Source organism: Betta splendens, chromosome 4, assembly GCF_900634795.4.
Source record: "Betta splendens chromosome 4, fBetSpl5.4, whole genome shotgun sequence".
In the NCBI taxonomy this organism is placed as follows: domain Eukaryota; kingdom Metazoa; phylum Chordata; class Actinopteri; order Anabantiformes; family Osphronemidae; genus Betta; species Betta splendens.
This window is the reverse complement of record NC_040884.2, coordinates 1,145,910-1,168,079: the sequence shown is the minus strand read 5'-3', so window position 1 is coordinate 1,168,079 and position 22,170 is coordinate 1,145,910. Positions and strand designations below refer to the sequence as shown.

The following is a 22,170-nucleotide window of genomic DNA, read 5'->3' as shown; positions in this document are numbered from 1 at the left end:
CTTTCTTCGGTGACAAGGTAATTAAACTTGTTTCTAACTTGTTTGAGGATCAGGTGTAAGCAGTAGTCGGCTGTTTGCAGGTGGTCATGGCGTCTCTCCCAGGGGAGGGATTGCCTCCCCTGTCGCTGAAACACGGGGTTCGCGTTGCGGCTAATCCCACTTACACGGTGGAACAAGTTCTTCTGGCGATCGGAGAACAGGTTGGCTTTTCTAATATAATGTATGGATCACGGATGAGCAGAGCGGTGGTGGCGTTTATCAGGGAGGAGCGGATGGTGCACCAACTGGTGGAGAGTGGCGTTGTGCTCGGCGATGAGTTCGTTAGCGTGTCGCCGCTTTTTGCACCGGCCACTAGAGTCACCGTATCAGGTGTTCCCCCGTTCATTCCCGATGAACTGCTGGAGAAGGAACTGCTTCGGTTTGGGAAGTTCGCTAACAAGTTCAGAGTGGTTCGGCTAGGATGCAAGGACGAGAGGCTGCAGCACGTCCAGTCGCTGCGGAGACAGGCGCTCATGTACCTGACCGAGCCCGGACAAAACCTGGACGTGTCGTTCAGAGTCACGTTCGGCGGAGCTTTTTACACGGTCTATGCGAGCTCGGGGAGCCTGAAGTGCTTTGAGTGCGGGGATGTGGGACATAAACGGACGTCCTGTCCGCACAGAGCGAGGGACAGACAGTCGGAGGGGCAGAACGAACGTGAGGGGGAGCGAGAAGACGTAGGTGGTCAGCAGCAGTCTGCTGAGGAGAACGTCGGTGCTGGTGGGAGTCAGGGTGACACGGAGCAGGGAAACTACGCACCGCAGGTCATCTAGAACAGGGGGGAGGAGCGCAGCGAAGAGGCGCTGAACGAAACAAACAGTAAACAGGAAGCGGAAGCTGCGGGGGATCAGGGTCGGGTTGGATGAAACGGGGGAAGGAACAGCGGAAAACGAGGAAGAACAGATGATTGACGATGACACGATGTCACAGTTCTCTGACGTAGCCTCGCAGGAGGATGTGCAGTCGTATTCATTGTCTGAGATTAATGAGTTTTTGGACGAGACCTATGGCAGACAGTCGGTAGAGGTGACTGAATTCTTCTCTAATGTGGACGTTTTTATTCGCTCTGTTATGAAAGAGATGAGGAAGGCCACTTACGATCAACTAAGTAAACAAAAGAGATTCCGATTAAAAAAGTTACTGACAAAATTAAGGAAAGAGAAGAGGGACAAGCGTTTCGAAATGAATAAAACAGTATAAAGTATTCTTAAACGACCCTAGTTGCCATGGCTAAATTTTGCATTCCCACTGGATTCACTGCTTCCTTCTGTTCCTTCTGTCTCTGTTTTTTCCTACTCTTCATGGAGAGGCTGAGGATTGGAACACTCAAATTAATGGAGGGAGGGACAGGGAGAGGCGGGCCACGGTTTTTGAGCTAATCAAGGCCAAAAGCATAGATGTGCTTTTTTTACAAGAGACACACAGCACAACCGAAAATGAAACCGATTGGGCAGCTGAGTGGAAAGGGCAGCTTTTCCTGAGCCATGGCTCCAATCTAAGTTCAGGGGTGGCTGTTCTTTTTTCTCCATTTGTAAAATTAACAGAGGTGGGAACGTGAGGTTGAGTCTGGCAGGGTTCAAATAGTGGAGGCAAAAATTAGAGGGTTATCTTTTAAGTTTATAAATGTTTACATAATTCCGGTTCACGTAGGTTGGAGCAGTTTCGGAAGCTGCGTGACACCCTGAAGCAGGTAGATGGCAGTTCTATAGTCATTTTAGGGGGCGATTGGAATGTACCACACACCCTCAGATGGATAGGAATACGGGGGAACCACATTTGCCATCTGCCTCCCTGCTGTCGGAGGTAATGACTGAAGCAGATATGGTGGACGTTGGAGGGTTTTTAACCTAGATGTTAAACAATACACATGGGTCAGGGTGACTGAAGGAAGTGAGGGCGGCCAGATTAGACAGGATTTATATGGACAAGAAGTACTGTAATCTACTGACTGCATCCACAATATCACCAGTGGGGTTTTCGGACCACCATTTGATGACAACAGACCTGTCGCTGGTTGCACGTCGTCAGCGATGTCCTTATTGGCAGTTTAATGTTAAGTTAGTACATGATAAAGTCTTTTGTGAAGCTTTTGCTGAGTTTTGGAGTCAGTGGAAGCTGAGGAGGGAGAATTTGAGAATCTGGGCCTATGGTGGGGGGTTGGGAAGTCTCAGATCAAAACCTTTTGTGAACAATATATGATGCATACCTCAAATCTAGAAAGAAACTACATAAACAAGTTGGAGAAAGATATAGGGTGTTGGAGGAAGAGTTAATAGGTGGGGCGAGAGAAAACAGCAAAACTTTGAAGACCACGAAAGACCTATTAAGCCAGTTTATGAATGAGAAAGCTAAGAGGGCTTTAATAAGGAATAGAATTTCAACTGTTAGAGATATGGATGCCCCGACAGCTTTTTTCTTTAATCTGGAAAAGAAAGTGCGGGAGGAAAATGTGATGAAACATCTAAAACTACAGAATGGATGAATAACTACAGAGCCTGCCATGATGAGAAGAATCGCCATTGACTTCTACACGGAGCTGTTCGGGGCAGGCAGTTGCAGACCGGACTGTGCAAAGGTGCTCCAGGAGGGACTGCCAAAGCTGACAGAGAGCCAGTCTTCCGTGCTGGAGCAAGGAATCTCATTGGATGAGATGGCTAAAGCAGTGCAACAGCTAGGCAGCGGTCGATCAGCGGGGATAGATGGTCTCCCTGCGGAGTTCTTCAAGTGCTTTTGGGATGTTTTGGGAAAAGACTTGGTTGAAGTCTTTGTAGACTGCATGGATTCTGGGTCTTCACAAGGACCTTCCATCCAGGGTCAGTTTGTCAGCCTATGCGGATGATGTTACCATTTTTATAACAGGACAGATGGACATTCAGGTTCTCGAACGGAAATTGGCAGTTTACGAACAAGCTTCTTCAGCCAGGGTAAATTGGGCGAAGAGTGAGAGTCTCATCTTGGGAGATTGGAGAGGTAAAGCGCAGCCAGTTTTACCTGAAGGGCTGCAATGGGGCACAGAGGGGATAAAAAGCCTGGGTGTTTTTTTTGGTAGTGGAGGCTTTCAGAAAAAGAATTGGGAAGGGTTGATTGAAAAAGTTAGTGCCCGACTGTCTAAGTGGACCTGGATCCGCCCCCAGTTGTCTTACAGGGGAAGAGCCCTGGTGGTTAAACCTGGCTGCTTTCATGCTTTGGCACAAATTCACTGTGATGGAGCCTCCAGAAACACTAGTGAAAGAAATCCAGAAGAGGCTAGTGGATTTCTTCTGGGGAGGTGTGCACTGGACTCAGGCGGCAGTGCTATATTTGCCATTGTCAGAAGGAGGCCAGGGATTGGTGGACCTGAAGAGTCGTGTGGCGGCTTTTCGCCTGCAGAGTGATCAACGGTACTTATACCACAATCCGCAAATGTGGACGGAAACAGCGACGGTACTCCTCCGCAGAGTAATGGATTTACAATATGATAGACACTTGTTTTTACTGGATTTGAGTAAAGTTGATCCTTCACGGGCTTCGCCCTTTTATCAGTCAATGATTCGGGTGTGGACGAAGACAATAAAGATTAACAGAGACTGCGAAATGTTCTATGGATGTGTGGCAGAGGAGCCCCTGTTCTTCAACCCGCTAATCCAGTGCAGGAGCCTTTTGTCAGTAAGTGTACAGATAAGAGTAAGATGCTGGTGTCGGCCGGGGTGACAAAGTTGCAGGGGCTGATGGAAAATGGGAATTGGATCGCTGCCACAACGCTGAGCCAGAAGACAGGGTCCAGATCAACAAGGTTTCTGCAGAAGTTGATGGAGGAGGTGAGGGCCAGTCTGCCTGGTCCTTTTAGAGAAGCCATAGGAAGATCTGTGGCGAAGGACGAACTGATCGACTGGCCAGACTTTCCTCCATTGGGAGTTAGTGCTGCCACAGGGGAAGGAGGTGAGGGAGAGGGGGCATTGTTGTCCTTTCGGGCACCTGAGCTTACAGAACTATCAACGACACTGAGGAAATCCCTTTATTGGTTAGCAGTGAAGGTAAACAACAGAGGCTGTCTTGTGGATTTGCCAGAGTCGAGGTGGTCGGGTGTGTTGCCGCCAGGTTCTTCTCCTAGAGGCAGCTGGAGGTCCCTGTATAAGCCTCCTATAGAGAAGCGCACTGCAGATCTACAGTGGAGGATTATACACGGGGCTGTGGCTACGAACAGACATGTGGCACATTTTGATAGGACAGTGGGTGGAGAGTGTTCTTTTTGTTCAACAGAGGAGAGCTTGCAGCACCTCTGGCTCGATTGTCCCAGACTGACTTTTTTTTACCTATTAGCACGGTGGTTCGAGGGGATGGAGCAAGATTAGAGAGGGAAGTTTTCATCTTTGGTCCCGTTTACAGGGCTTCCCAAACAGAGGGTCTGTTTGTTAAATTTCCTCATTGGACAGGCAAAAATGAGCATTTGGATTACAAGGAGGAACAAAATGAAAGGGGTGGGATGTTCAGATGTTGAACTTTTGTTTAAAAGCCTGCTGGCCTCAAGGTTAAAAGTTGAGTTTGCCTATTATAAGATGGTGTCAGATTTAGATAGTTTTGTTTTTCATTGGGGATATAAGGGTGTGTTGTGTTCGGTGAAACAAGGCCTGCTTGTCCTTAAATTTTGACAAAATTTGAATGAGTGAGAAACACTAGATTACTTATTATTATTGTTATTATGTTTTGTTTTTATTATTTTGAAAAGTGTTTTTTGATTCCTTATTTTGATTACATTTTTTAAATTGATGTTTTCCTGTAAATATTTATGTGTAATTAAACGTCTTGTTAAAGGTCAAAGGTCTCCTCTTTCTTCTCTCCATTTTCTCCTCCTCCTCTTTCTTCTCTTCCTGTTTCTCCTCCTCCTCTTTCTTCTTCCTGTTTCTCCTCCTCCTCTCCTCTTTCTTCTCTTCTGTTTTCTCCTCCTCCCCTCTCTTTTCTTCTCCTCTCCTGTCTCCTTTGTTCTCCTCCTTTTGTTTCTCCCGCCTCTCGTCGTCCTGTTTGTTTTCTTTCTCTCCCGTCGGTGTCTACTGTGAATGAAGCTGGAGGTGGTGCTTCCTTCTGGGTTTCAGGCTTCAGGGTGGGGGTCTCTTCATGTGATTGATTCTACAGGATGAGTGCTGCATAAGACTCTGGTTTTTACCTTCTGTTTTTTTTTCTCTTTTGTATTTATCTTGACTTTTTCCCTTTGTCATTTTTGTGTCTCTTTTTCGGTTTTCATCCACTTTTTCCTTCATCCTTCCTTCCTTCCTTCTTTCTTTCTTCTTTCTCCTCCTCCGTCCTTTGTTTCTTTTCAGTCTCTCCTCTCCCCAGGGTGAGATATTGCTCATGTGATGCATTGTGACAATGACGCTAATGGAAGCACTGTACATTTAATGACCTATATCTCCGGAAATTCCTCTGCCGCTTCTCATTAGTTACACACACACACACACACACACACACACACACACACACACACACACACACACACACACACACACACACAGCGCTGTGGAACCAGGTAAATGCAGCAGATATGAATGCGTTGTTGTGTCCCAGATGATCTGAACGTTCTCGCCCCATTAAATGACCATTATCAGCTTCATCACACATGTAATTATGCTTCTGTGGGGAAACTGCCCCTTCAGCAGCGCTCTGACCTCTAGTAGCTGTAATTATGGCAGGACTCATAGAGATCAGCTCAGGGGAGGACGGCCCAGAACACCAGCCTGGTCCTGGTCCAACGTTTGCTCACCTGCTGGAGCTCCGTCGTCCATCACGGTTGTTTTCTTTGATGCCGCAGCTGTTTTGTTGCCTTTCAATATCAAATTAACCGTAACAACCAGGTAAACTGAATCTAACCTTTGTTACACCTGAGCATCACATCTCGTCCAAAAACAAGCTTTAGGACACAGTGATGGGAGAATGAAGGAGACGAGCTGCCGATGAAACGAGGGCGAGCGATGGTGGAAGGAAGAAGACAGTCGGTTTTAGTTGGATCCATCGCTGCGTCAGACCTTCGTTGCTCCGTCTCTCCTCCCCCACCTCCTCCACCTCCCCCTCCTCCTCCTACTCCTCCTTCTCCCCCTCCCTCCTGCCCCTCCCCCTCCTCCTACTCCTCCTCCTTCTCCCCCACCTCCTGCCCCTCCCCCTCCTCCTCCTACTCCTCCCTCTCCCCCTCCTCCTGCACCTCCTACTCCTCCTTCTCCCCCTCCTCCTGCACCTCCCCCTCCTCCTCCTACTCCTCCTTCTCCCCCTCCTCCTGCACCTCCCCCTCCTCCTCCTACTCCTCCTTCTCCCCCTCCTCCTGCACCTCCCCCTCCTCCTTCTCCTCTCCTCCTTCTCCCCCTCCTCCTCCCCCTCCTCCTCCTCTTCCTCCTCCGCCCCCCTTCCTTCCTCCTCCTCCTACTCCTCCTTCTTCCCCTCCTCCTCCTCCCCCACCTCCTGCACCTCCCCCTCCCCCTCCTCCTTCTCCCCCTCCTCCTGCACCTCCCCCTCCTCCCCCCCCCCCTTCCTTCCTTCTCCTCCTCTTCCTCCTCAGCATTGGGCTGTGATCATGTCCAGCGTGCTGTTTAACCTGTTCACTACCAGCTGTTCTGCAGTAATCAGAACAGTAACTCCTCCTCCCCCCCCTCCTCCCTGGCCCCCCCCCCCCCCTCCTCCTCCTCTTCTCCCCACCACACACACAGGTGTTGACCTGTGTCTGAACCCGACATGACTGCAATGTGTGTTTCACAGGATGGCGTCTGTGATCTGCTCAGTTTAATGCAGCAACTGCTTCAGAACCAGTGACATTAAAGTCTCAGAGTCGGTTGTTGTACAGATGTGTGATGAATGAATCCTCTGGCGTGTTGTGAGCTGGAGAATCATAAATGAAGCCGCCGTCGCTCCTTCATTAATAACCATCTCTCCGGCAGGTGTGGAGGCGGAGCCTCTGTCCGAGGTGGCGCCCGTGGTGGTTTGGAGACTCGTCAAGTCCATTGAGAAGCACGGTGAGCGGTTGAGATTCTCACCTCGCACAGAATAAACATGCGTGAAGTGTCCAGTAACAGATCGGTGCTGTGTTTCCCTCCATCCTGCCTCCGGCTTCTCTGCAGGCTTCAACAGCGAGTGTCCGTACGGCGCCGCTGCAGCCTCTGCTGGACCTGCAGAGCTGCGACAGGCTCTGGACTCAGGTAAACGCAGCCTTCACTGGACTCGTCCAACTTACACTTCACATCCATTTGTGTTTAAACCGTTTTTAATCAAATGAGATCCGTCTTTCGTGGCGTAGACGGACTTCCGTTTCTACCTGCTCATCATTTAACTCGCATCGTTATCCGTCTGCACACTGAGACCCGGAGCGACAGGTGTGTCATCGCCAGCAGCCACAGCTCTCAGCCGCCGCGCGACCTTGTTATTCCGGTTCAGAACAAGCGGCGCTGAGTCGCATCACGCCCGGCCTCGTCGCTCTGCTGCAGCTGAGCCGTCGCTCACAGCAAAAAGTTGGTCAAGTTTGAGCTGCTGAAGTTCAGGCCTGGCGCCACCAGGGAGTGCTCTCACTCTGACCCACTTTAGGAGGAAGGAGGGGAACCACAAAATCAGGGTTTGGAGTCCAGGCAGAGCAGGAGGAGGGAGGGCGACGGATGAACTCCAACGTGACGAGGCTGATTCGATGCAGCGATCAAAATCATCAGGTTGAAGATGTTCAGTCTGTGTCTGTCGCGACTGGGACTGTTCAGGAACTTTGGGCTCATCCATGTGTTGCCATGGTAACCACACAATTTAAGCATTATTGTACTAAACGCGTGTAGATTCAGTAGCAGTTGAACCTTTGAACTACGTGTTGCTTTGATTATTTTTACCAGTCACCAACCAGTCACACAGAGCTGGGATCCGGGTTCGATACTTGGTTATTTCAGCACAGCAGGAAATTTTGGTCGGATCCAACACACAGTTCCGTCTGTTGTCACCTGAGTGATTCAAACAAAGACGCGTCCTGTCTTTGGTCTCTGCACAGCCTCCAGTGGAAACGGCCGTGGGACCTGGGTCCATTTGAGCATCCAGAATCTTTTCTTCAGGTCGCTCTGTGCTGTGAGGAACGCAGGGCAAACACCTGCGTGCTGAGTCAACATGTGACCTCTGACCCGGCACACGCCGGCACCGCGCTGCTGCGTTGGAGGACGGAGTGAGCGTGCGACTCGAGGTCCAGAAAGCCAACGACCTGCAGACAAGGCGCTGGACGCGGCTGCTCTGTGCTCTTACTGCACCTCAGGGCCTCCGGGCTCTGACTCTGCCGTGTGCTGGTGAGACGGAGAACGTCACACAGGGAGCTGTTGAGTCGTTACACGGTCTCACGTCCTGATCCGTCTGTTTGTTGGCTGCTGCATGCGCAGCCGTCTCCTCTTTCTACAACATTACCTCATCGAGTTGACCTCCGATTGGTACGCGGCCCGGACGTTGCCATGGTGACAGCTAGCCGTGTTTAGCTGGTTGCTTCTGCTGTGCCCACACAGCGTTCAGTGTGTGGGCACACGTCTGCACGAGTGCGTGAAACCCGACATGCAAAGTGAGGACATTGAGGAAAAATAGGAGTTTATGATTAGAGTAATTAGAGGAAAAGGTTTTTGAAAACCCAAAAATACATCGCAACAGAAACTTGAGGCTGATCATGTGACACCCAGGGGTGTGGGTGTGTGTGTGTGTGTGTGTGTGTGTGTGTGTGTGTGTGTGTGTGTGTGTGTGTGTGTGTCTCTCTCTGTTTTAGAACTGAGCTCAGGCAGAAGCAGAATATGCTGCAAACTGACCACACACAAACAATCAATAAGCGTTCGTGTGCCATCATTCCTCCACGTTTACCAGACATGATGGAGGCTCGCTCCTCCTCCGTCTCTCGTTTCCCATAGATTCTTTCTTCCCGTCCAATCTGTTAACTGCTCGCCGCTAACAGCCCATCAACCAATGTGCAGCCTGGAGCCATAAAATAATCTTTTATTTCATTGCACCTCCTTTATGTAGTGTTCAATCTCTCATTCTCTCTCCCCCGTCTCATCTTGTTTTTTCTTTCTCTCCCTCTTTTTATTCACTCGTTCATCACCGTTCCTTTTCTCCACCTCGTAGCTCAGTGACAGGAGCCGCTGAGTTCAGCAAAACACAAATTAAAAGTGCTGCTCTCCATCCTCTCCCGTCTCCATCCCCACGTCCTCTCTGTGCGGCATCTGCCGTGCCATTGGTTGGAGGTGATGTCATCATCTTCCTCTGGCGCCCGTCAATAACCTATTAGAAGCCAGAGTTTTTACAGTCAGCTGGGGAGCAAGGAGGACGCACACACGCTCAGCGGACGTGATGTGGAGACGAATACACGGCGCCGAGCTGCGTTTTCTCACGGACGTGTTCGGAAACAACGTTGCAGAAAGTTTAGAGTCACAGGCGGCGAAGGAAAAGACACGTAACCGTTCCAGTACCTAGTACTATCTGCTACTATCTAGTACTACCTGCTGCTACCTAGTACTACCTGCTGCTACCTAGTACTACCTTTTACTACCTAGTACTAGCTGCTGCTGCCTAGTGCTACCTAGTACTACCTGCTGCTACCTAGTACTACCTGCTGCTACCTATTACTACCTATTACTACCTAGTACTAGCTGCTGCTGCCTAGTGCTACCTAGTACTACCTAGTACTACCTGCTGCTACCTAGTACTAGCTGCTGCTACCTAGTACTACCTGCTGCTACCTAGTACTACCTATTACTACCTAGTACTAGCTGCTGCTGCCTAGTGCTACCTAGTACTACCTGCTGCTACCTAGTACTAGCTGCTGCTACCTAGTACTACCTGCTGCTACCTAGTACTACCTATTACTACCTAGTACTAGCTGCTGCTGCCTAGTGCTACCTAGTACTACCTGCTGCTACCTAGTACTAGCTGCTGCTACCTAGTACTACCTGCTGCTACCTAGTACTACCTAATACTACCCAGTACTAGCTGCTGCTGCCTAGTACTACCTAATACTACCCAGTACTAGCTGCTGCTGCCTAGTACTACCTAGTACTACCTGCTGCTACCTAGTACTACCTGCTGCTACCTAGTACTACCTATTACTACCTAGTACTAGCTGCTGCTGCCTAGTGCTACCTAGTACTAGCTGCTGCTGCCTAGTGCTACCTAGTACTACCTAGTACTACCTGCTGCTACCTAGTACTACCTATTACTACCTAGTACTAGCTGCTGCTGCCTAGTGCTACCTAGTACTAGCTGCTGCTGCCTAGTGCTACCTAGTACTACCTAGTACTACCTGCTGCTACCTAGTACTAGCTGCTGCTACCTAGTACTACCTGCTGCTACCTAGTACTACCTGCTGCTACCTAGTACTACCTATTACTACCTAGTACTAGCTGCTGCTGCCTAGTGCTACCTAGTACTAGCTGCTGCTGCCTAGTGCTACCTAGTACTACCTAGTACTACCTGCTGCTACCTAGTACTACCTATTACTACCTAGTACTAGCTGCTGCTGCCTAGTGCTACCTAGTACTAGCTGCTGCTGCCTAGTGCTACCTAGTACTACCTAGTACTACCTGCTGCTACCTAGTACTAGCTGCTGCTACCTAGTACTAGCTGCTGCTACCTAGTACTACCTGCTGCTACCTAGTACTACCTAATACTACCCAGTACTAGCTGCTGCTGCCTAGTACTACCTAATACTACCCAGTACTAGCTGCTGCTGCCTAGTACTACCTAGTACTACCTGCTGCTACCTAGTACTACCTGCTGCTACCTAGTACTACCTATTACTACCTAGTACTAGCTGCTGCTGCCTAGTGCTACCTAGTACTAGCTGCTGCTGCCTAGTGCTACCTAGTACTACCTAGTACTACCTGCTGCTACCTAGTACTAGCTGCTGCTACCTAGTACTACCTGCTGCTACCTAGTACTACCTAATACTACCCAGTACTAGCTGCTGCTGCCTAGTACTACCTAATACTACCCAGTACTAGCTGCTGTTGCCTAGTGCTACCTCTGAGCTGCTGCATCTCTACCTGCATCTTCCCAGCCCCCCCCTCGGTGACGCCGCCTCCCCTACCGACGTGTTACCTGTGGCTCCACCGTCTGCTCAGAACCTCACACACCTTTGGTTTGGCTCTCGTTCGGACCGATGCTCCGTAGGTTTCAACCCTCTAAGAGTTACGTTGTAGCCAAGGGCCCTTTGATCTTTCTATGCACGCTTCACGTCTCTGTAACAGGTTGTTTGAGCAGCGTCCATAGATAGAGACACAGAAGCAGCCACTTGATCCTTTCGAACCAACTCTCCTTGTACATTTCTTTCATTGTGGCCTTTGGATGAACTTCCTGAGTTCTGGGTTTCTTTTTTCCCCCTTTGTTCTGTGTCCGTGCGAGCGTGGAGGGACGCGTCTGCTCCCTCCTCCTTTCTCCTCAGCTTCTCTCTCGTGTTGTGATATCAGTGAGTGAGTGCGAGCAGGATGTCGAGGCCGATGGGCAGAGACGCACTGAACACGGCGGCAGCAATGAGGCTGAAGACGCTTCCCCTGATGATGCTCAGTACAGGTGGCAGGTTCTGTGCTCAGTACAGAACCAGCGCCTCTAATGATCCGCCAGTGATGCAGGATCTTCACTCGCTCTCTATTAGGAGCCAATTATTGACTGATGCAAGCAGACGAAATGCAAACTGCTAAAAGATGGACCTCTACGGAACCAGTAACTCAGAAACAGCAGCGGGTGAAGGAGGTCCAGTCGTCTCCTCTGCGTCACCGTGGTTCTTCCTCATTGTGTGTGGTCTTTGCTGGCAGCAAAGACAAACATTATCTGTGAGGAGAAACAGATTGTGCAAATTCATATTTCAGCAGCTTCAAAGTGTGAGGAGGAGAAATTCATACAACATGTCGCACAGGAAACATGTGGAAAAGCGTCCAAGGAGCCTTTGTGCGCGTGAGCAGGCGTGAAGCTGGAGTGTCTGCAGTGATAGAGGTTTTAATGGCGTCTTCAAATGCAGAGCGACATTAAACGCAGCCAACGGTACACGTTAGAACCTGCGACCTCAGGGTCTCATTATTAAATGACTTAAAAGAAGCCGATGCACAAACAGAACTAACCTGAGTCAAGTCTTTGTGCACATGTGGCTGAGTGGCTTCCTGTTCATGGTCTGACGGAGGTGAGGCTGGATGTTGTGATCATTTGTGATCTTTTGTGATCTGTTACCGTTGGACGCACCAGCTTCCTGTCCAAACGCATGGGAGCGCTGTCTGAGCCGTCTCTCGTCCTGTGTTTGCTGAAGTGCAGAGGCTCCGCAGACGATGCTGTCGGACCGCGTGAGACGAAGGATATGAGATTCAATCAGAGCCGATTGGCTGTTGATGCATCAGTGGAATCATCTCTGGGACGATCGTCTCAACCGCTGCGAGTCCAGATGCTCAGCGTTCGGTCCAGAGAGTCGCTGACGAGGGCGCAGCTTTGAGTCGGAGGCTGAGCTGCTTCATGACGGAGCTTGAAGCATGAAACGCTGCTGCGCTGGTTGGTCGCCGGCGTCTTTCACGCCCTTCGATCCTGCGTTTGACCATTTGCTCCGTTATTGAGCAGCGCTGTTGCAGCTGTGATGTGAGATTCAGACCTAGAAGCAGTAACCTAGAAATTCTATCTGATCGATCTATTCCGCTTCGCGTAACATCCATCTTGTTTTTTATTAAGGCTCCAGGAGCAGATAATTGACCTTTTCCCTGTGGAGCGCTCTGCTCCTCCACCAGATGTGACACAGATTCAGGTCCTGGTCCGGAGGCTCCCACATCTGATGACACGCGCTCAGCGTGAGGTTGAGCTGCTCGCTGTCGGGTCATGTCTACGTTGGGTTCTACGTTGTGGCTGCCGTGGTGATGTCCAATGACACCCTGAACCCGGGCCTCAGATGAACCAGCAGCTTTAGTGCCTTCATGTGTTGAACATTGGTTCTAAAGTGTGAGGAGCACACGCTGCTGTTGAATATTGAGCCCTGTCCAAATCTGGGTCCAAGTCCAGGGTCACACACGCCTTGATCAGCTGATTCTTTATGTAAACTAGGATGCGATGCAAGCAAAGCAAAGGAAGAATTCCAACCGAAGTTCAAAGAGCAGAACCCGCGTGAAGCTGTCGATGCGTCAGGACCCAGAGGTGACGGGATCGACGACCTACAGCGTGTGTGCACGTAGTCCGTCCCTGCATCGCGTCTCACGCGTTTGTCATAAGGTCACGTTGGCCAAATGCAGAGTGAGCAAACAAATGGGATCAGAGGCTTCCGCTGCTGGCAGCGATGGGGCGAGGCTGCAAAGATAAGGAGGCAGAGGAGGACGTCCTGGTCCCAGGAGCCTCTGGAGGCCTCGCGGCGCTGATACGGTCCAGCGTGACGTCCAGCGAGGACACCAGGAGGCTGCGCCTCCGCTGCTCCTCCGCCGCCCCTCCTCCGCTCCTCAGCTGCTCCTCTGCTGCTCCTCCGCTGCGCCTCCGCTGCTCCTCCTCCGCTCCTCCGCTCCTCAGCTGCTCCTCTGCTGCTCCTCCGCTGCGCCTCCGCTGCTCCTCCTCCGCTCCTCCGCTCCTCAGCTGCTCCTCTGCTGCTCCTCAGCTGCGCCTCCGCTGCTCCTCCTCCGCTCCTCAGCTGCTGCTCCTTCGCTGCTCCTTCGCTACTCCTCCGCTGCTCCTCCTCCGCTCCTCCGCTGCTCCTCCTCCGCTCCTCCTCTGCTCCTCAGCTGCTGCTCCTTCGCTGCTCCTTCGCTACTCCTCCGCTGCTCCTCCGCTGCTCCTCCTCCTTCCTCTTTTAAGGGTTGCTGGTGACCTGCTCTGGCTCTCAGCTCCATCACTGATCAGCATAGAGTTACGCGTCCACTTGACTTATGGTTAGAAGCCATTAGGTTAAAACCAACGCGGACTTATCTGCAGGTTTCTCCGTGTCCGATTCAGACAAACAAGTTGTCATTTCTAACATTCTGGGAACGGCTGGGTTGTAATTATTGTCCCACTTATTTGCAACACTTAATGGGAAAGCAGTGACTTCAAAGACGTCATGCGCTCCGCTCCAGAACAACGGCACCATTTAGCTGCTGCCGTGGGAAACGCAGGAGCTCGTTTCTCTGCAAAATGTGACCTGAACAAGCAGTTTCTGTGGCCGCTGCCTCGGCTCTTTGAAGTCGCCTCTAACTCATGACCAGCGATTCGAACACAAGCTGCTGTGGAAACGTATTCAGACCTGTTGTTGTTCAACACACAGCGTCCTCTCAGCCAAAAAATGGGATACAGTGATGTTTCTTAGTTTGCAGTAATGATGCAAAAAGGTTTGAGTCGTGAGAATCTGAGGAAAGTGGATCAACACCAGGTCCGGTTCCACCCGGGTCCTCCGAGCGTTTGATTGACTGAAGGTCCAGACCATGAACCTCAGAGCCTTCATCCTCCTGAGAGCCGGGCAGCGGCTCCGCAACGCTTTTAGGAGCCTTCCAGACCAACGCAAAACTGAATGAAGCCGTTGAATCCTCGTCGAATCCAGACGAATCCTCATCTGTCGACACCATTGACTGCCGGCGACTGGTTGGATGGTTCATTTCAGCAGAAGGTTTATTAGTCTGATAGAAAGCATGATCAAACAGAGACACGCGATGAAACGCAAAACGGAGAAAGGTCAAGGAGGGGAGCGAGGGGGGAGGACGCTGACGAAGGACGGGGGAGGCAGAGCGGGGGGGGGGGGGGGGGGGCTATGCTGCTGACGCAGCTCGCTATCGTTGTTGTGTCTGCTGCTGGGGGGGGGTGGGTCCATGTCAGCATCTTCTCTTATCTCGCTGAGTGACAGCATCCCGTTTCCCATGAGTCATCGGCGCCGCGTCAGCACTTGGTCGCACCACAGTAACGCCTCTGCTCTCGTCCTGTCGTCACAGATCCCGTCTCGGTGGATCTGGACCAGTACGACCCGGCTTCTCTGACGGACGCCCTCCGAGGCTTCCTGCAGGACCTGCCGGCCCCCCTCGTCCCCGCCCCGGTGTACAGCCAGCTGCTCTACGCTGCTCAAGGTAACGAGTCCAGCCCGTTCTTCCATGGGATGAAAGCCATGGTTCTGGTCCACTGTCGTTGATGCCTCGTTCAGTGGGTTCAGTGTCACATGTCGTGGAGACGAGGTTCCCTCAGTCACAGAGGAATCATCCTGTGTCTCACACAACTCATTCCATTCAGAGTTCAGCGTAAACGCAGACCCAGACCTGAATGTGCTTCCTGCAGCACTTACCTCATGAAGGTTCCATTATATTTACACACTTCAGGAATAAAACTGCTGGTGCTCCCGGTTCGTCACACCCGGAACCTGCTGGAGAGGTGCTCCTTCAGCTGCTGCAGTCTTTCAGGCTCTCACACGTTCATCCATCTTTCATGAAGCTCCCGTCAGGCTGGAGTTTCGTGCTTTGTGCTTCGGATGACGCTGAACGGAGCTTTTCACACTGACGTCTCTGCAACTCTCCCCAAAATATTACTCGTCCGAGGTCGAGACACGATCTCTAAAAAGTCCTCAGTTATGTAAGTGCTGCCATCCCAGTGCTCCACTAAGTAGCGCCTCTTTTCTGTTTTACTTATTCACGGAAGCATTCAAAGTCAGGATAAACCACTTTGAAATGATGGATCGGTATTTTTTACATCTTAATCAGGATAAAGCAGCAACAACAGTGAGCCGTGAGCCGTGCCTTGTTTCCAGGTGCTCCCTGTGATCCGCCGTGCTGTTGAACCAGCTGATGCTGAGCCGACAGGTGCCGGTTCCAGTCTGAGAGGCTGAACGCTGTGATTGGCTGCTCCAGTCAGCTGGTCCTGACGCGCTGCGCTCAGGGTTACAGTAGGTGAAGCCAGTCCAGCAGAACCTCCAGCCTCGGAAGCTGACGGCCATTGGCTGGTGTTTGGTGGTTCCTCACATTTAGGGCCCTACAGCTGAACATGTGGACAGGTCGGTGCAGCTGCTCACACAGCTCCTCGCGTGGTGACAGTCACGGTGAGTAGTGAGGCGTCCAGGCGGCTCAGGCTGCTCACGCAGTGAATGTGGGAGTCTTCTGCGGCGCCGTTCTGATTGGATGAGATCAGTGAACTGGCTTAATAGAAAAGCATGTGAGCCTCATCCCTGAGATTTGTTCTGCTTTTCTTTGCTTTTTGTGTGATCTGCTTCCTGTCGGTAGTTGACGCCCTGCTGGCGTCCGGCGGCGCCAGGACTCGACCGCTCGGATGCTGCTCTGCCTCGTTCTAGTCAAAGCGCCTTTGAGCCTCAGACCAGCACGTTTGTCTGGTAATGGTCCTGGTTTATCTCGTCACATGTGGGAACTTAAACGTAGTAACGAGCCGCGTTGATGAATGAGATGAATGCAGTTTAAAATATCCCACTGTTCAAGTAGAAGCTGAAACCATTTGCATGTTTCTTCTCTAAATGATTAATAATAAGAGAGAGTTATTCTGTTCTGACACCACAGACTCCTTCTCCTCCTCTCCTCTTCTTCCTCCTCCTCCTCTTCCTTCTCCTCCTCCTCTTCCTCCTCCTCCTCATCTTCCTCCTCCTTCCCCCTCCTTCTCCTCCTCTCCTCTTCTTCCTCCTCCTTCCCCCCTCCTCCTCTTCCTCCTCCTCCTCATCTTCCTCCTCCTTCCCCCTCCTTCTCCTCCTCTCCTCTTCTTCCCCCTCCTCCTCTTCCTCCTCCTTCTCCTCCTCCTGTTCCTCCTCATCCTCCTCCTCGTCCCTCTCCTTCTCCTCCCCTCCTCCTCCTCCTCCTCCTCCTCCTCCCCCCTCCTTCCCTCTCCTGTCTTTGCTCTCACTTATCTTTATAATTTGATCTGATCTTCCACGCTTCCTCCTCGGTGCCATTTTTTATCTTTATTCGTATTTTCCTCCGGCCCCCTGTCCAGCTCAGGCCTATTTGTCCTCCTCTCCCCGCCTGTTGTTTTGCGGGGCTTAGTTAACCTTAATGGTCTCGCCGGGGTCACGTCTGTGAGGATAAAGAGCAGCTGGCTCTGACTACTGACCACCACCATCTGGACCCTGAAAGCACCGCTAGCATGAGAGGGAAGATGGCCTGGACACACTCAAGTTCAATGTTTCGGACTTTCAGGTCATAATGCTGTAAATCGAGATGTGCTAAGACAACAATGGGCCCCTCATGCAGTACCTCCACATTGAAGTGCTCCCATTAAGCCCAGTTCTTTCCCAGAGTTCCTCTGGGCCAGAAGACGGCTTCTCCAGACTTGACCTCTATTGACCAGAAAGGTCAAACACAATCCATAACAAAGAGGACAGCGGTTGTGTTTGACGGTCATCTGTGATCAGTAGTGGTCAGACAGGGAGCAGTGACCTCCCTGACCTCCATCAGCCTGCAGCACATCGTCAGGCATCCATCACGGCCGAGCTGCAAACGCTGCTCATGTCCTTGAACTTCTGCGGTGACTCACGATAAGCAGCCTCCAGCGGCCTGCGGTGACTGTCATGAGCCCCTGCCGTTTATTCCAGCACTGCAGCTTTCTTCTCATCCTCCTTGTGTTTAGGTGTGCGACTTTCTCTCCCTTTGTTTGTTCATGTAACCTCTTCATGTCATTCAACAGAGTCGACTTTGAGCCGTTTACAGACACAGACTCGTGTCTGAGAATCCAGAACACGCACAGATTCAGATTCACATCAGTCGCTCGTTAGGTTCAGTAACTGAAAGAGAAGCAGCTTCAAGTTAAATCTTTTAAGCGGATCAGTCAGAAACACCCACTAACACCAGGTCTGTTGACTCCACCCTTTCCTCTTGACCTCGTCTCTGTGTGTCTGACCTTTGACCTCTGAACATCAACCCCCCACACACAGGAAGAGCATGTGTAAAGCTCCAGCTGAAGATGTTTCTGTTCCTACGTCTCTAAAAACGAAGCTCCCAGAGTGAACGCCGGTGTTTCATCCCACCTGACGTCAGACTGCAGTCACATTTACACTCGACGTGAACCAAAGTTGGATGGAGGATGTTTGAGGACGCGGGCGTTTTTCCCTCGGTGCCGTCTTTTTGTCATATTTCCAGTCAGTAGTTCCGTTTCCTCCTCCGTCTGTCTCTTGGTTCTTTTGCCGGGTCGATTCTTCATCCAACAGAACCACGTCGTGCCGCTGAGCGGCCCCGTGTGCAGGTGTAGCTGGAGTCGTGCTGCTTGTTGATGATGTGATGATGAAGTTCAGGATCTGACTTTGACAGGGCCTGATTAGAGGTTCTTGGTACAGCACGCTTCCTGTGCAGCCTGCGGTCCCAGCGTGAAGCCAGTCTGCAGGCTCTGGATGACGTCTTTCCAGCCTGTTTGTGGTGAGAGCGTCCATCAACACGTCTGGCTGCTTCAAACCCGGCCCGTTGTCTGAACCCTAGACTTTTACATGCAACTGCTGCCTTTGTCCCCATGATGCTCTGTCAGGCTGGTGGACGGGCTGAATTCCGAGCCAAGCCCATAGATCACTGAACGTGAGTGCAGGAAGCAGTGAAGTGCTGAAATATCCTGAACCGACACAGAACCACAGCAGATCAATGTGTCTTGACCTAAACAAACACAGTCCTGCACCGACTCTGACAAGAAACAAACAACCGGAGCGTAAGGTGGAACCTGCTGAGGCTAATTCAGACAGCAAGGCTCAATATTAGCATGACTGCTTATAATCCTGACGACAACAAAGGAGAAATGAACCTTTCTTCACGCGTTTAATTCGTTTCTCTTTGTTGCTGCTGAGTCGACACTAGCATCCGATCTCATTTAATGTGAATTAATGAAGCGGACGTCAGCAGACGCCTGAGCTCATGATTCATTCAGCCAAACAGACTGAAGCATCACATGTTCCCTGTGTTTGTCTCGTAGAGAGCCAGAGTGTGGAGGAGTGTGGGCAGAACCTGAGGAGCATCCTGGAGTCTCCCAGCATGCCCTGGGCCAACCGCCAGCTGCTGGGCCACCTCACCAGACACCTGGCCAGGCTCTGCCAGCACGGCCAGGCCGAGCCCCGGCTGCTGGGCCGGGCCTTCGCCCACGCCGTCTTCCAGCACGTGGCCCTCAGGTAAAGAGCCTTCAGGTCGGGCGGCGTCTTTGGAGCTGAAAAATGTCCAGCAGTGAGGCATGAAGTGTTATCCAAAGCTCAAAGCAGAGTTTGTTGTATTAAAGCTCGCATGGTATAATTGCTTTCTCTCTGGAAGAGATGAACACAGAGCCAGATGTTTCCAGATGTCCAGATTTTGTGCCAATGATTCAGTCACAGTTTAGTGTGTTTTTGAGGCTGAACGAGCACCAAGCGTGCGTCATCCAACCTTGACCTTCGCGTCCAGAAGCTTAATGCTTCCCACAAGTCAAGATGCTGGTTGGTTTATAAGCTGAGTCTGTTAAGAATATTGTATAATTGTCATTTTGCGTTGAATCCAAACGCCTTCTCTACTTTTACCATTTCGACATTCCTTCTTTTTCCATGTGTTGTGTCATTTTGCTGCTTGTCGTAGTCGTGCTAGCATCAGCAATCAGTGGAGCTGCTTCCATTTCGTTAGATCAGCTGCTCAGAAACCTCTCCTTCCACAGCTCACGAGCACCGCGGTCTCCGTGGGCTTCATGAAATGTGGCTCGGCAGCTGCAGCCTCTGACGGGACACGCGTAACGAGGCCTCTCTCGGTGCGGCTACACTGTTTTTCCTACTGAGGGATTTCGTCCAGTGAGTCAGAGGCAGCGTTTGTGTGTCTCTGGTCAGTTCCCACTGCGTCAGAGAGCTGCTGCTGGTTCGTAGCGTGCAGAGCTTCTGGAAACTGATTCCACGTATGGAAAAGTCAACGGATCCTGATGTTCAGATGTTCAGCCTGTGAACACTTAGGCTCTCAGGGTGTGGGATGTTCACAGTATGTGTGGAAAACAAACCGAGTCGCTGTCCTTCCCTGTCTGAACGCAGGGCGACGCCTCCGCTTTGCATCCGATGCTGACATTTCTTTCATGCCTGTGTGCTTGTTGACAGTACGGACGTCAACCCGGAGCATCACATCAGGATCCTGGAGGCTCTGATCACAGCAGGAGGCATCATGGAGATGCAGGAAGCTCCAGGTACGTGGACCCGCCTCCCTCCCTGTGTGCGCTGGTCATCTGGACCGGCGTCCTGTCTCCACAGATGCTCCTCATTTTCTAATCCCTCACACAGCTTCTGCCTGCTTTGTTTCTAACGTCACATTCTCTATGTGGAAACACAAACACAAGCGTTTGGCCTGAACCTGCTGGGAGAAGCATGAAAGGACAGAGTTTATGGAAACATGGGTTCTGGGATGTTTTGGTGCCGTTTTGTTGGGTCGAGGCTGAGAGAACAGAACCGTGACAGGGTCTGAGAGCTACTGACTGACACCAGCGGAGGCCTTCTCTGCTTTTCATTGTATTATTGTTACGTTGGAGCCTCCTCTTCCAAGTTTACGTTGGTAGTGAACAGATTAAATCCCCACTCATTACTTGCGTCAGTGAGCGTCATTTTCAGCGCTGGGGTTTTTCTGTCTTGTTCATATTCATGTGTTAGTGTGTTGTCTTCTCTCAGCTAAACGCGTGCGCCCCACGGAGATAATGGTCCAGACTCGAATGAGTTGTGAATGCACGACATCTAAATGTAAATGTTAAAGTGTCGCCTGGTGGGAAACGCACGAGGACACTTCACAGGCACAGCTGGACGTGGAACACAGCTGGAACGCGGCCGACAGCGGACGTCTCCTCAGGCGTCCGGGCTCTTTGTTTGGTCGCACTCGTCACGTTGGTGTGAGTTACTTCGTCTTAAACATAAGCACAGCCATTTTGTGCAGGCAGAGCATTTGTTTGGGGGGCAGAGCCGTGGTCTTCACCCGGTCCCAGTGTTTTGGAGCAGGAGCAGAACCCGTCCTCCCACCGCCTGCGCCGTCTGTGTGTTGCATCCATGCAATCTGTCGAGCAGCACGTTGTAATCAGCAGGACACGGTGGTGGTGGGGGGGGGCAGTAACGCTCTCATTCTGGCATTCAACCATGAACCCTCCGCTTTGTTCCACAACACTGAAGCCGGACTTTGCAGCATAAAGGCTGGAGGAGAAGGGAGGCAGAAATAGAGCTCTGTGCATCTTTATCTCAGCTCTTCTCCACCTTGATGCTAACATTAACCTGGTCCATGATGTTTGCTGTAACAACACAAGCCAGCATCACTATTAGTATATAAGTAGAACTGAGACACGTCTGGTCCCACGTTTCATGTCGTTAGTAGGCAACATGTGGTTATTCACTGTGTAGATCCTTAATAACAGAGAATTATTCCTTTGAAGCAACAAATCCACCCATGGGCCCACTGGGCCGAGGCCCGTGCTTCTGTAGAGGGTCCACACGTCAGTCGTGTCCCAACTTGATCCCACTGGGGAAAAAGTGGCAGCTTAACATCCAGCATAATCCTGCTGCACAGGGTCAGTGCCAGGCCACACACACACACACGCACGCACACACACACTGTACGGCAGCATGTGTGCATTTGTGTCAGGCATCATGGTTGTATAATATGATTGGGGTCAGGTGGGTCCTTGGGTGTGGACTTTATAACCCTTACTGTGTAACAGCTTCACATCTCTGTTGAATGTGACGAGCCGGTGACGGACCGGTAACGGACCGGTAACGGACCGGTAACAGACCGGTGACGAGCCGGTAACAGACCGGTAACGGGCCGGTGAGGGGCCGGTGAGGGCCAATGTCGTTACTGCAGATATGGTTTATAAGATGATAAAGCTGCTTTTTTGCAAAGCTGAGAATGTTGTGTAGTAATTGTTTTAGCCTGAACTGTCAGATCCCAGAGTGCATCTTCTCGGCCTTTTGCCGCGTTAAGGTCAGGGCTGTGTTGTGGCGTGAGATGACGGGACTGACCTTTCAGATGACATTGTTAACCGTGCGGCCCCAGCAGGAGGTCCAGGTGACTCTGACTCAAGCAGAGCCACGACTGTGGTTGTGAAGGAGGTGATGACAGTCGCTTCCCCAGGTGCGAGGCCTCCTGCTAACACTCCACAGACCTCCTCTCACTGAACCCTCAGCAGCGCTCACATGCTACCGTCACAGGCCCGGTTCCCTTATTCAGCCTCCTGCTCATGAGCTACATCATTATCAGTTAACAAACGGACCCAGAATGTGGCGCGGCTCCGCCGCTCGTCCCCTCAGGCCTGATCCTGCAGCTCAGC

The 22,170-nt window shown here is 51.3% G+C and overlaps 1 protein-coding gene and 1 long non-coding RNA gene across 5 annotated transcripts in view; one reads left to right on the top strand and one right to left on the bottom strand.

The window, feature by feature from the left end:
- pik3r3b (phosphoinositide-3-kinase, regulatory subunit 3b (gamma)) overlaps positions 1-22,170 on the top strand; it is an 83,460-nt gene that overhangs the window by 24,218 nt on the left and 37,072 nt on the right. For 2 of the 4 annotated variants that reach the window (XM_055507762.1, XM_029149448.3), the window contains exons 2-6: positions 6,936-7,010; positions 7,116-7,193; positions 14,901-15,032; positions 18,844-19,036; positions 19,970-20,055. In XM_055507762.1, coding sequence (XP_055363737.1) covers positions 6,936-7,010; positions 7,116-7,193; positions 14,901-15,032; positions 18,844-19,036; positions 19,970-20,055 — 564 coding nt within the window. Of the gene's footprint in view, positions 1-6,935; positions 7,011-7,115; positions 7,194-14,900; positions 15,033-15,921; positions 15,992-18,843; positions 19,037-19,969; positions 20,056-22,170 lie in introns of those variants that run through there. The other 2 variants (XM_055507761.1, XM_055507763.1) reach the window with 2 other exon arrangements.
- Positions 8,785-12,421, bottom strand: LOC129603939 (uncharacterized). The gene is made up of 3 exons (XR_008694348.1): positions 12,105-12,421; positions 11,124-11,817; positions 8,785-9,273 (listed from the first exon to the last, which is right to left on the bottom strand). It is a non-coding gene; the product is annotated as an uncharacterized LOC129603939 (long non-coding RNA).